At 44.9% G+C, this 14159-nt stretch overlaps 1 protein-coding gene across 1 annotated transcript in view; it reads right to left on the reverse strand.

The window, feature by feature from the left end:
* The window catches only part of Trap1 (TNF receptor associated protein 1), a 35627-nt gene extending 27007 nt beyond the window's left edge, over window positions 1–8620 (reverse strand). Inside the window, exons 1-2 of the mRNA XM_021209172.1 lie at window positions 8497–8620; window positions 475–636 (exon numbers count right to left, since the gene is read on the reverse strand). Coding sequence (XP_021064831.1) covers window positions 475–636; window positions 8497–8584 — 250 coding nt within the window. The 5' untranslated portion in view covers window positions 8585–8620. The remainder of the gene's footprint in view (window positions 1–474; window positions 637–8496) is intronic.
* Between the last annotated feature and the right edge of the window lie 5539 nt (window positions 8621–14159).

The raw sequence follows: 14159 nt of genomic DNA on the forward strand, positions 1-14159 counted from the left end.
CTCACTTTGTAGACCAGGCTGGCCTCGAACTCAGAAATCCGCCTGCCTCTGCCTCCCAAGTGCTGGGATTAAAGGCATGCGCCACCACGCCCAGCAAGAGTGGACATTTTAACAGTATCTCTCAAACTAAAGGGCATGGAGCAACTCTGCGGCCATAGAGGGGCGTGGGATACCCCTCAAGGCTCCAGCAAACTATGGAGGCGGAGTCCCCACAATGTGTGCGTGGGAGACTCAGGCTGGCATTAACAGTGTACAGTGCATTTTTCAAAAGCATTACTCAAAAAACCGACTGTAAGGAAGCCTCATTTCTCAGCATCAGAAGTGCAGCCCCAGGCCTGGAGATGGCCTTCCTGTCCCACATCAGTTGGGTCAGCATTCCCTCTCAGTTGGCGGCTTCTCGAGTGACCACCAGAGGGGGCAAGCCACAGTAGGTAAAAGCCAAGGGTTGCAGATGACATGGGTCTCCAGGCTTACCCTGCACTGCCTCAGTGTTGCTGATGATGGAGTGCAGGCTCTCCTCCTTGTCCTCGGCTGCCTGTGTGCTGTACAACTGTCCTGCAGAGATCCCTGAAGCCAGGCTTTGTGTGGGTCCCCTAAACTGGACTGTAGTCTTCTGAAGGTGCAGAACTGGCTTTCCTGAAAAGACAATCATGAAAAATGGGTAAGAATATTTTAAGTTAGATGTCCTAGCTCACTTACATTGTGTCTAGATATCTGGCAGAGACTACAGTAGATCTGTCCAGCCCATGCTTGAAAGGATGAAGACACAGCAGCTGTAGCTGGTAGTCTCAGTAGCTTTCCCTTATTACAGAATGTCAAATAAATGTACTTTACCAAAAGGTACTTTACCTGATCTATGTCTAGCCAGGAAGGGACTCAGAACTGCTTCTGTAACTTCCTGGCAAGCCTGGTGGGTCTTGAAACCTCTGGCACAGAACTAGGCGTGAGGTGTCTCTACTTGGTGGGGGACTCAGCCTAAGCCTTCATTGCCACAAAAACTTTTCAGAGTCCATACTTCAGCCAGAGGGGTGAACCTGACCAAGACCACTCCTCAGCCCCAAGGGCTAGCACACAGGGCACTGATACTGCCTCTGCCTCCCAAGTGCTGGGATCAAAGGTGTGTGCCATAACTGCCCGGCCACCCTTAACTTAGGATACATGTGAAGGAATAAAGAATATCCAGGCCGGGTGTGGTGGCACACACGCCTTTAATCCCAGCACTCGGGAGGCAGAGGAAGGTGGATTTCTGAGATCACAGCCAACCTGGTCTACAAAGTGAGTTCTAGGATAGCCAGGGCTATACAGAGAAACCCTGTCTTGAAAAATCAAAAAAAAAAAAAAAAAAAAGAATATCCAGAAATGAGTAGATTTTAAAAACAAATATATCTGGGCCAGTGAGGTTGCTTAGCAGGTAAAGATGGTTGCAACCAAACCTGATGACCTGAGTTTAATCGCCAGAATCCACACTATGGAAGGAGGGCCAACTCCTGTTGTCGTCTGACCTCCACACAAGGCACATAAACGCCCCCCACATACACACATATATACATATAATTAGTTTTTTATTATTTTGAGTAATGAGCATACATGTCTCTGAGCAGGTCTCTTATTAAAAGCAGAGAAGAGAACACCATGAGGCAAGAAGGAACTCCCCTCAACACATCTCCACAGCTGGTACTTTCGAACTTCTAGAGTCTGACACAGAGCAGTTTATTGTAGGCATATTTAAGTATAGTACAATTTGGATAAAAGTTTCCTGGTGTAACACAATGCAACACAATCCCCTGTGCACAATGAGGCATAATTAAATCCAAACTTTTCTCAAAATGCAGGTCACTTTTTCCATGAAGATGGGTTCTAGAGATAGGCTACCTGTTTAAGGACCTAGGGGACGTTCTGGTGTGGTCTATGTCATACAGATATAGAGGTCACCCAGGCTATTAGCCACTTCTGCTCTGGTTGTGGGAGCCTGGTATGGCCTGACCCAATATAGATCAACAGGTTATTAACTACTTTCATTCCCAGTCTCCTGCATGGAAAATTTGGTTATACAACTCTTCCACTGAAAACACACCCCTGCATGTTTAATACTCCTGTTTCCTCTAGTGCTATCTGTGAGCACAAGGATCTCTGTGCTCCCAACAACTGTGACTGAATTAAGGTAGATGTCCTTGAGTATCCTTACATGAGTGTAAGTGCCACAGAGCTCAAGCAAAGCATTTGATCCCTCTGGAGTTGGAGATACAGTTAGGTGTAAAAGGAACTAAACTCAGGTCCTTTGCAAGAGCAATGAGCATTTCTACCTGCTGAGTCATCTCTAAATACACTTTTGTGTGTATCCTAGAGCTACAGTAACATGAACGAGCTACTATTCCAATGCACATGGTGAATGAAGCACAGCAGCCAGGGTGCCTCACGCCTCCCTGGAAGATGAATGTCGTGACCTATGAGGACGTGCATGTGAACTTCACTCAGGAAGAGTGGGCTTTGCTGTATCTTTCCAGAAGGGTTTCTATGGAGATGTGATACTAGAAATCTTTAAGATTTCCACTGCTATCGGCGACAAATGGGAAGACCACAAATATTGAAGAACATTGTCAAAGTTCCAGAAGACATGAAAGGCATATTACCTGTCACTCAGGATGCAAGCCATGTGAGCACAGGGACATACAGCAGCATACCTCTCTCTCCCACAACAGTTAGAAGACATACAGTAGTCCCTGCTATCCTCGCCATAAGCACATTTGGTGAATATGATACGAGTTAATTGGGCTTCCAGTGTTGTTTTAGAAATGTTTCGAGCCGATTGAAATGTGTAAGGGCTTTATGAGAAAATGTGATTTTTACTGCACGTTACAAAGCTGACCTCCTGGGCTGGTGAGATGGCTCAGCGGGTAAGAGCACCCAACTATTCTTCCGAAGGTCCTGAGTTCAAATCCCAGCAACCACATGGTGGCTCACAACCATCCGTAACAAGATCTGGCACCCTCTTCTGGAGTGTTTGAAGACAGCTACAGTGTACTTACTTATAATAAATAAATAAAATCTTAAAAAAAAAATAAAAATAAAAAAAAAAACAAAACAAAGCTGACCTCCAATAGGACAGCACATTTTGGCAAATCTATTCACCAGACTCGGTTATCAAGGCTGAAACTGTCCTGGGTATAGCCTGAGGTCAAACATACTAATACACTGCGAGTGAGCCGGGGTCCTCAAAGCTGGAGGAAAGAAAGGCAGAAGAGTTAAGACCAGCATCATTACCCTTTAAGTGAAGGTACCATGAGATCCCCTGTACATGAAGACCAGAAACAGAAGTGAACACACAAGTGTGTGGCCCTGTGTGATTTCATTCTACCTCCACATGGATTTTCTAACCCTGTCTATAATATATACAATTATATGTATGTATGTATATATGTGTATACACACACAAACACTATATATCAATGTCTATGCTATAGGTATGCATCAGTGGTCCCAGGGTGACTGATAACACCCTGGGAACACTAAGCACCATTAGGCTAGGGCCTTCTTAAACTGTCTAGTAGTTTCTCAAGAGCACACTGGCCCTGGGCAAACTGGAATTACTCTGAATCCCCCGATGAAGGAACAAGTGCTCTGTGGAGGGCAGAGGTAAGCCCCGAAGAACTCAGAAATGAAGGTATTTTTAGTAGTAGAACCTGGGATGATCTGAGCCAAAATGTTAGCAGTAACTGACTACAGACTTCAGTCTAGCATGTATTAATCCATACTTTAATGCACATGTGAGAGGGGACGGCTTCTTCTTTCAGGAAAACTGCCATGGAATGATAAAAAAGCAAACAGATAAATCACATTCAGACAGAAATTACTGACAGATGTCAGCAAACAACTATACAATATTAGTGTAGCCTAAAAAAACATTTGCTGACTTCCTGCAAACTGCCAAAAAACGGACCTCTCAAAAGTCACCTTCTGACCTCTGTACACACAACAATAAGTAATCTGAATGGTGCACAGCTGTAATACCAGCACTTGAAGGACTAAGGCAGGAAGATCAGTCTGAATTATATTTGAGAGACAGTCTCAAAACAGAAAAACAAAACCAAAACAACAAAAACCAAGTTCTCTATGTCTACAAATTGTGGATGAGATATGAACTCTCAGCTCTCCAGATGCACCATGGCTGCCTGTCACCAAGCTCCCTACCATGATGGTTATGACCACCTGTAACTAAGTCTATCATCTCTATGAAGGGAGCCAGGGAGAGATGAACAGACTTTCTGCTGTTGGTGTCTGTGCCGTGGGGATAGCCAGTTAAGACAAACCAGAACTAAGACAAAGTAAGGTCTTAGTGGTACCAGTGGTACTTCAACAGCAAAAGTATTAATACAGTAAAAGAGATGGGATGTGCTTTATTTTGAAGATAAAAGCAGAAGACACAGTAAACAATACGGATGAGATAAAAAAAATTCTGCCATTGCAGGCCCAGCTGCAAAGGAGTGTGCAGACACACAGGCTGCATTGCATGATTCTCCGGTGTATTTGTCGCCCAACCCCCCTCCCCTTCTCCCTCTTGCTCTGGCCTGCTTGCTCCAGCCCATATGTTTTTCATTTGTTGGTTGTGAGCCACCATGTGATTGCTGGGATTTGAACTCATGACCTCTGGAAGAGCGGTCAGTGCTCTTAACTGCTGAGTCATCTCACCAGCCTCTTCTCCAGCGTATTTGCAAAATGTATCCATCAAAAAGGTTTTGCAAAGCTGGGTAGTAGTGGTGTACACCTTTAATCCCATCACTTGAGAGGCAGAGGCAGGTGGATCTGAGTTCAAGGCCAGACTGGTCTACAGATTGAGTTCCAGGACATCCACAGTTACACAGAGAAACCTTGTCTAAAAAAACAAACCAAAACAAACCAAACAAAAAAGTCTTTAGAAAAAAAAAAAGGGGGGGGGGGACCAGATACCAGATTTGATTCCAGGTTAGCTTAACTTTCTATAATAAAGAATAAACTGGCTGGGCAGTGGTGGCGCACACCTTTAATCCCAGCACTTGGGAGGCAGAGGCAGGCAGATTTCTGAGTGAGAGTCTACAGAGTGAGTTCCAGGATAGCCAGGACTACAGAGAAACCTTGTCTCGAAAAACAAAAAAAAAAAAAATTAATATATGTGCCCGAATCAGACACTAAACACACTATCTGCATAGTATCGGTCTTCACGTTTCCCCCACACCCTAAATGAAAAGCCACAAAAACCTCAAAGGCAGGCAGGCCACAGTCTCCTGTTAAAGTGAGGTGGCTTGAGGCTTACGCAGTAGCACTGATAATGTGACTGTGACATTGTAGACATGCATGCATGCACACACGCGCGCGCACACACACACACACACACACACACACACACACACACACACACACACACACACAGCTAGTGCCCATGTCCCCCTGAGCTGCAACCACATACCTTTCCACAGAAACTGTTAAGAGCTGGCTCAGAGCCTTCTGTGTTGTCCTCCCAGGCCTGGCCTGTCCACTATTCACAGTAGCCTCTTCCATTCACCACTCACTCTCTTATCTATACTGCTCATTCCAGTGCTAATTCGGGGGCATTCCTTCTATTAACTTGTTAAGATATAATTAACTTCACTAAATTACAACAGAGACAAGCTTTTCATCTCCTGGTATCAAATTTTCATAATCCAATGCAGCTATTACAAAAGCAGATTTTTCTCCAGCCTGAGACTGGTTCTGGGCACCCTGCAGAAGCTTTTTAGTCAAGCTTTCAAGAGGAGGAAAAATCACCTGGACACAGGAACCACTCAAGCGAGCAAGGGGTGAAAACACATGACTCCTACTTCAAAAAGGTCGTCCACCTTTCCTACAGCTCTGTAACTGTCAGTACTAGAGCTCTGCTCATAACGGTAACTCACAGGTGAGCAGGGTTCTGAGTTGTGAGACATGCTGGCTGGTTTTCTGGAATGCTTGCTGGGTTTCAGTCCCTGGGACAAGAGACTGAGGTACATATTTCACACACTAAAGCAGACCTGGCCTCTAGGTCCTCCCAGTATCTCTCACTCCCTACCTGGCATACCCTGCCCCTAGATGTTCCTTCCTATATAATCTAGACATTTTGGTGTGTGTCTCTGTCTCTCTCTCTGCCCCCTACACACACACACCCCTTCCCAAGGCAACTTTCCTGGCCTTGGTCCTTGGGGCCAGTGAACTGGAGAAAGCAACTTCCCAACAAATTCTGCCTTTAATGTAATCTAATCTGGTTTATCTCACTGGCAGTGGAGATATAACCTATCAATTACAAATGTCAGACCATCTCCAATTTACAGAAGACACAGGTGAGAGCTAGTTACATGGAGTGTCTGGCCGTCTAGTTGTATCCCACCATGACAAGTTTATTATAGATGGCAAGCATGGACTTAGGAACATCAGCAGAGACAGAAATAAGGGAAGCTCTGGAGAAACAATGAGTCAATCAACCAATCAATCAACAGCACGGGGTTCTTGATAGCTGATACTTCCCAGAAGGAACCAACACAAGGGAGCAGGCTGAAGTCTTTAATGAAGTGGCAGCTCTTCCATAGGAAATGGATACTATGTATGTATTTTCTCCACCTGAGACCCAGGGAGAATTAGTACCACCATAGCAGCGGGCAAAGTCCTGAGCCAGGGAAAAGGAGCACCAATGCTGCAAATAAAAACCTTGAGCAACCTTAGTAAAGGACTTAGCAAGCTGGTTTCAAAGCACAGAGCCCAAGTAATTTACACCAGAAACACAAAGGGTGGAGGCACTCCAGCTACTGGTGAAGATGCATGAACAGGTTCAATCAGCTGTACATTTGGGAAAATAAAACTTTATTGAATCAAAAAAACAAACAAACAAACAAAAAAACCAACCCCAAAAACCTTGAGCGAGACTCCAGAGTCAACCTTTGGGAACAGACTGAGCAAACAAGGCAAGGTTGAGGTGTTTGCAGAACATGATGCAAAGATACACAAGAAATCACAGAGAAGATACGGATCCACTGTTAAGTAAAAACAGCCTCTCTAGTATCCCTGTAAAGAGAAATCACGGGAGATGTCTTCTACACAGAGCTCTTTTTTTAGTACAAGCCAAGCACAAACTGCCTTTGGGAACTCTTTTTTTTTGGTTGGTTGATTTTTAAAAACATACTAAAATGTTGGAAAAGATACTATGGGTCAATCAGTTTTGTTACTAGAGGATACATATACAGACAAAAGTATTATGAGCACTGGGCACAGTGGCACTTTAATCCTACCACTCTGGGAGGTAGAGGCAGATGAATCTCTGAGTTTGTGACCAGCCTGGTCTATGTAACAGGTTCCAGGCCAGGCAGAACATATGGTGAAACCCTGTCACTCTCCCCCCACCCAATAAAAAACTGAGGTGAAATTTGGCAGATTAGCTAATACTGAGATAAAAAGGCAAACTCTAAAACCAAAAACATGTTCCTAAAGATTTAAGCAATCGCTCACTCAAATCTGTGAAACACTGTAACGATATTTGTGGCCAACAGAACATTTAAAAGTGGAGGATGAGAGCGACAAAACTTCGTAGTCACTGGGAAGCTACTGTACCTGTATATGCGAATCATAAGAAATTGTGTAAGGAGCCGGGCGTGGTGGCACACGCCTTTAATCCCAGCACTCGGGAGGCAGAGGCAGGGGATTTCTAAGTTCGAGGTCAGCCTGGTCTACAAAGTGAGTTCCAGGGCAGCCAGGGCTACACAGAGAAACCCTGTCTCGAACAAAACAAAAAAGAAATTGTGTAAGGAATGCCAGAAACGTTAAGATTCTTTAGCACAGTTCATACTTGACTTGAACCCTTTTATGTAAAAACAGTTGTAAAGGGGGCTGGAGAGATGGCTCAGTGGTTAAGAGCACTGACTGCTCTTCGGAAGGTCCTGAGTTCAAATCCCAGCAACCACATGGTGGCTCACAACCGTCCGTAATGAGATCTGATGCCCTCTTCTGGAGTGTCTGAAGACAACTAAAGTGTACTTGCATATAATAAATAAATCTTAAAAAAAAAAGTTGTAAAAACGTATAACTTAAGTGTATGTAACGCTAACACCTTCACTGTTACTTGAGTGCGGGGTGGGAAAGCATAGATTAAGGTTAGCCTCTCTCCTTTCCTTGTTCTCTTTCAATTCCAGGGATCATTGGCTCCCTGAAGTCCTGGGTAACCGTTGGTTTTGCTCACCGTAGTTACCCCAGGGCTCGACCTCTGCGAGAGCTGAGCTTGTGCACAGCCGCATGCAACGAACTTGTCAATCCAAGCGCCGGAGCCTCCGCAATCAGGACCACCAGGGACTGAGCAGAGCACGCTGTGGCTGCCTGCGACTCGGCGACTCGGCTCCCCAGAAGCGACCTCACTTTCCTACTCCCCGCCCCACTTAGCAACCCCGGCGCAGTGCGGCTTCCCGCCGGTCTGAGTGTGTGCACACAGCCTCAGACGCCGCCTCTGCGCTCTCGTGCCGCGCTCACCTCGCCGGACTCCAGCCAGCGCGGGGGCCCGCAGTGCAGTCTGCAGCCCGCGGCCCCACAGCAACACAGCTCGCAGCTCGCGCGCCATGCTTCCGTTCCCTGGCGAACAGCCTACGAGAGTGGTGAGGGGGCCTTCCGCGGGGGTGGCTCAGTGACGTCATGGCGCGCGACGGGCTGTCCGAGGCGTTGCCTGTACGAGAACGCGAACGCAGCAAACGCAGCGTGGGGCCCTGAAGACCTTGGATCTCAGTGACAAGGTCGCCGATCCCTTGTGTTGTGGTGTGAGGTTATAGTGTCCCCGGCCCGCGGTGCTGCCTGTCCCTAGGCGGGAGCATCCCATTCTCGAGATGTCACTACCCAGCTGGAGTGTGGATGCGTGGACCTACCCACTCATGTGTTTCTATGCGTTTGATCCACTGAAAGACTCTTACAGCAATGCCCAAACCTACACTTTGACAAAGAAATTTTAGGTTTGACTTATTCGCCAAAACGTGAGCTCAGTAACCAACACCTTTGGACTTAAACGTTTATTGTGACTTTCTCCCTACTGGAAGTTTGTTTGGGGATCCAGGCCACAAACCTCTCAATCCAAACTCCAGCAGCCTCCTAAGCAGGTCGCTTGTTACAGTCCTAACCTCAGAGTAAGGCCCAGCGAGGACCTTTCTGACAGGTTCTCGCTTCATTCTGACACACGCCAGATACATTCTCCTATGTATGATCAGATTTTACAAAAACATTACAGCGGTTGTCTAGCCTGTTACCAGACACTAGTTCCAATAGCATGAGAAGTTAATTCCTGGATCCAGAATAGCCTTGAAATGTTGGTATAGGGCATGTTTAGTTACTATTCTAGGTTGAATGTGTCAAGGATAGCTCCCACATTGACTTTATAGATGGAAAATAGAAAAGAATGGGCGGATATGAGGCCAGACTTTAACACAGGCTCTGTATTTAAAGTGCCTGTTGCCCTGATAACCCCAAGAAATTGACAGAGCACTGTGCGCCTGTGATCTCAGTGCTGGGGAGACAGAGACAAGAGAATCCTTGGGTTTTGCTAGCCAACCAACCTATCTGAATCTGATGTCCCATGTTCAATAAATGACCCTGTTTCAATTTAAGGTGACGAGAGCATCTGAACACCTCACAACTCCTACCCCTAACCCCAAGCCAGTTATGCTCCTGCTGGGCTCACATCCTCCACAACCAGCCCCATGCCTGCTCCCTAGTGTCTTTCCATGTTCCCCCTTAGATCCTCACAGTTCTAGCTTCTGCCCACAGGCTCTGGATTACCTCCTCTAATCTGCCTGAGTCCCGGCCATCACACAGAATAGCTTCTCTGGATATGACTCCTAGAGGTTTCACGTGTCATTCTTCTAATTCTCCGTTCTGGAATCATCTCTTCAGTCGGAAGTGGCACACTCATCTGTAGACACGGCTTGAGAATATTTAGAAAGGGGAAGTGACGTTTAGCAAAGGAAGGGGAGTCTGGACTTTAGTTAAGGATGGGGATGTAGGGTCTGCCCAGTATAAACTTCTTACATTCCAGGGAAACCAACTCTAGGCCCACCTGTGGCCCACCAGGAAACCAGTTTGGAACCCATGCTTTACCAAGGGCCAGGAACAGGAAATGACATCCCATAAAATTCCAAGGGCCATCTACACTCTAGCACAAACTATAGTGGTTGCCTAACAGTGGTCCACTTCAGTTACCTCTTGACACCTGCCCCTTGATCTGCCTGGTTCCACTTCTCAGATTGAAACTTGTAATACATCCTTCAATGTTCACGTCAGGAGTGAGTGTGGAAAGTTAAAAGTTATCTTGTTAGTGGCCAATACCTGTGCCAAGGACTGAGAAGTCCTGGGCAGTGCTCGAGATAATAAAGGAATCCTGACAGCAGGAGGGACAAATACACACAAGAGATGGCAGGAACTGTCACACCCTCCCCCCCAACACCCCCTCCAGGGGTTGCATTCAGTGAACTTTCACAGATGTGTGCCCAGATTCTCACTGAAACTTGAACTTTAAAGATTTATTTATTATATGTAAGTACACTGTAGCTATCTTCAGACACTCCAGAAAAGGGAGTCAGATCTTGTTACAGATGGTTGTGAGCCACCATGTGGTTGCTGGGAATTGAACTCAGGACCTTCAGAAGAGCAGTCAGTGCTCTTAACCGCTGAGCCATCTCTCCAGCCCTGAACGTTCCATATTATTATCCTTCAAGGAGCCTCTCCAATTCCATAGATAAACCTACACATACTGAAAATGTAACTTACCTTGTGGCAAGAGCCACAGAATTCAAGATGAAATACCTAAATGCTATTTCAGTTTCCAAGCCTCTAGTATAGTAGAATTTTGTGGAGTGGACAAAGTGCAGTCTACTTGGCTCAATTCTGTGGATAGCTAGGCTTACTTGACTCCCTCTGAATTTTTGTTTAGTGAAAAGTGAATTGTCAAAGATTCCATAAATCTTTTTCCCCAATGGGTTTTTTTTTCTTTAAGATTTATTTCTTGTATGCTGTCTTCAGACACACCAGAAGAGGGCATTAGATCCCATTACAGATGGCTGTGAGCCACCATGTTGTTGCTGGGAATTGAACTCAGGACCTTTGGAAGAGCAGTCAGTGCTCTTAACCACTGAGCCATCTCTCCAAGTCTCCATAATCTATAAACCAATATGAACATGATGAATGCAATGTTTTAGACAATACAGATCAGCTGCACTCTTAATCCATTCACCAAAATTCCCTGAGGGCCTGTTTTTAGTTTTGGCTATGCACCGTTTCTTTATTATCTGATCCCACTTCCCTGTACACTGTTCTGTATTTCCTGGCATCAGTGGCCACCAACACACAATCAGCTGAATTAGAAGTGTATATCCCCTTACGTTTTTAAACACCGGCTTATTTTGTCATGCATCACCAACAATCTAATGTTGATTCAAATCCCATCCTTACCACTTCCCCATGAGACAGTTCTCTCCCTATGTAACTCTGACATTTCCTATGTACATCAGGAAGGCCTTAAACCCACCTGCCTCTGGCTCTCCTCTGATTAAAGGTGTGGGCTACCACACCAAGCTAGCCCCATTTAATAGAAACCAAAACATCTTTGCACTCCAACAGTGCAGGAAAACAGCATGTTATCTGTGAATGTAATAGTCAGTTCTTAAATACTAGTGTTTCTTAGAGCCTCAAATGCATGAAAGGATACTAGGATCTTCAGTCCCTGGTAGTTGAGCTAACACACTAAGGGGGGGACCATTAGCCAATCGGAACCATCTTTGAATCCAAGCAGTTTTACCAGCTTTTATTATAAACACCAGCACATTTCAAGTTCCCTCTTTTTGATCACAAATATAGGACTTCTTTTCCTCTTAAGTATACAGCATGAGACACAGTGTCTGGGCACTCCAGCTCTTACAGAAATTTCCTTAGGACAAAATTAGGGATAATATCCACAGCCCACTCTCAGCCACATCCTTTGACATCCAAATGGATAATTGCATAGGATGCAGAGTCCAAGGAGGTTGGTACAAAGCTTTGAATTTCAGGATAGCCTGAAAAGGATGTCCCCAGTGCCCACATTAAAAGGCTACACATTGTCAAGTGCCACCTCCTGAGTGGGGCTGAGAGCAGCTCCTCTGAGGATCCAGTTCCTCTTCTTGTTTGAACACATGGCTTGGGACTTCCCAATTGGCAGCAAAGGGAATTCTGAAGAGAGCCAAGAATATGCAAGGACCCATCAAGTTGAGCAAAGATGAGCATCACCTCTGGAGGACTTGGGACAGGGCTTAGTTGGGGATGTTAGATGATGGTCTATTCCTTACCTGGTCTTATCCACAGTATTAAAATTCAAGATTCAAAATTCTACATTGAAAACTCTAATCTCGAATAGCTTCAAGTTTAGATTTCCAAGCACTGGGAATTTTGAAAATACTTTTGTGAACTTAAAAGGTCAAAAGGAAGGCTATTTGGGTCATGATTTCTAAATTTAGCAGCCCCCCACCCCATCTAGACCACTCTTTTGTTGGAAGACAGGTATTTAAAAAAAAAAAAAATTCCCTGGGAGCAGCAGACTAGGGGTAACTTAGTCCCCTGTCAGTGGTCCTCCTCTGAGAGTGACATTTAGAGTATTCAGGAGCTACCATCCCCTGCTCAGGAAGGTACCTGTAACTCCATGACTCCATGAGTGGGTAAGACCATCAAGTGGCAGCCCCCAGGGTGGCACCAGGCCTGCAAGGCCCTAATGAGGCCACATGGGGCAGGCTGAACTTTTGGGGAGGGGAGGTCAGGAACCACCTCAAGTCCCTGGAGCACCCTTTGCATTGATTGTGGGATCTGGGTAGAGAAGGGGGGGGATGTCTGAAAAAAAAAAAAAAGGCAGGAGCCCTCCCCACAGGGGCAGCTGACCAACAAAGAGGAGGACAGGAAGAGTGGGCTGGAGGCAAAGAGCTGTTTCTGACCCAGTGGTGATAGTCCTTCCTGGCATGGGTGACATTCACCTGTGAGTACTAAATATGCAAGGTGGTCCTGAGCTGCCCCTCACCATCTGTGCAAGGAGCTCCCCTTTCCTCCCTCAGTGGCCACAGTCTGGGACAGTGCCCAGCTGCCACTTGCACTGCAGCTATGACTGTAGCCCCAACCCCTCCACTCTGAGCAAACAATCAGAACCATGTCTTACAAAGAACAGACTCCAAAAATATATATAAATAAATAAAAACCTTAAACATTCTTACAGGGATCTTAAAGAACAGAATACATGTTAAAAACTTCAGTAATTTATATCAATTTTAAGCGATACTTTATATACAATGGGGAAAAAAACACATGCATAGTCCAAATACAATGTTGAAAACAGCATTTTCATAACAAAAAACTCCCGAACACTAAGTGTTAATACCATGTACATGAATTCAAGAAGGACCACCCTTTTTGTCTGTTGCACACAGTTTATTTAACAATATGATATAAGAAATGAGTTGGTACGTTACCATTCTATACAGTGATTGAATCTTCTTGAATTTTCTTATTTATAGTAATTATAGCGCTTGCATGATTTACACTAGAATTGCTTTTCCTCATTTCAAGTTTCACATAGAAGAAAGAAAAGAATACTTCTTCTCTATTAACATTAGCATGGTCTAAGAGAGTGATCATCCCTATTTTTGTCTAAAACCAGTTTTATCAGAGAAACAAAGCAACAATTTCTACATCTGCAAGACAAGAGGTTGGCTTAAGCCAGCATGTATAGATAGATGTGTGTGGGTGTGTACATGTGTGCACGCCGGAGTCAATTCCTATCGTCCAGGGGTAATACTTGGAGATGCCCACAGAGTTCACTATAGAAAACAATCTTCCCGCAACATCAGCTCGTTATCGGGACACATTATAAGATGCATTATTTCTGGAACCAGTTTCTGAGTATTATTTTTCTTCTCACTTTTAAACATAAATGTTTAAGTCTTGAAAATACAAATAAAAAATATGAATATAATGAACTTGTTTTTCCCATTAAAAAAAGGCATGAGTCACCAGCAATGACAACAAAAAGAGTCCAAACAACCCCCCAACCCCCAAAACAGAAAAAAAAAAAAAAAAAAAAGAAGAGAGAGAGACCGAGAAATGACAAAAAAGTTCTAAAAGGAATGCTATTTTAGATA

This window comes from Mus pahari, chromosome 12, assembly GCF_900095145.1.
Source record: "Mus pahari chromosome 12, PAHARI_EIJ_v1.1, whole genome shotgun sequence".
In the NCBI taxonomy this organism is placed as follows: domain Eukaryota; kingdom Metazoa; phylum Chordata; class Mammalia; order Rodentia; family Muridae; genus Mus; species Mus pahari.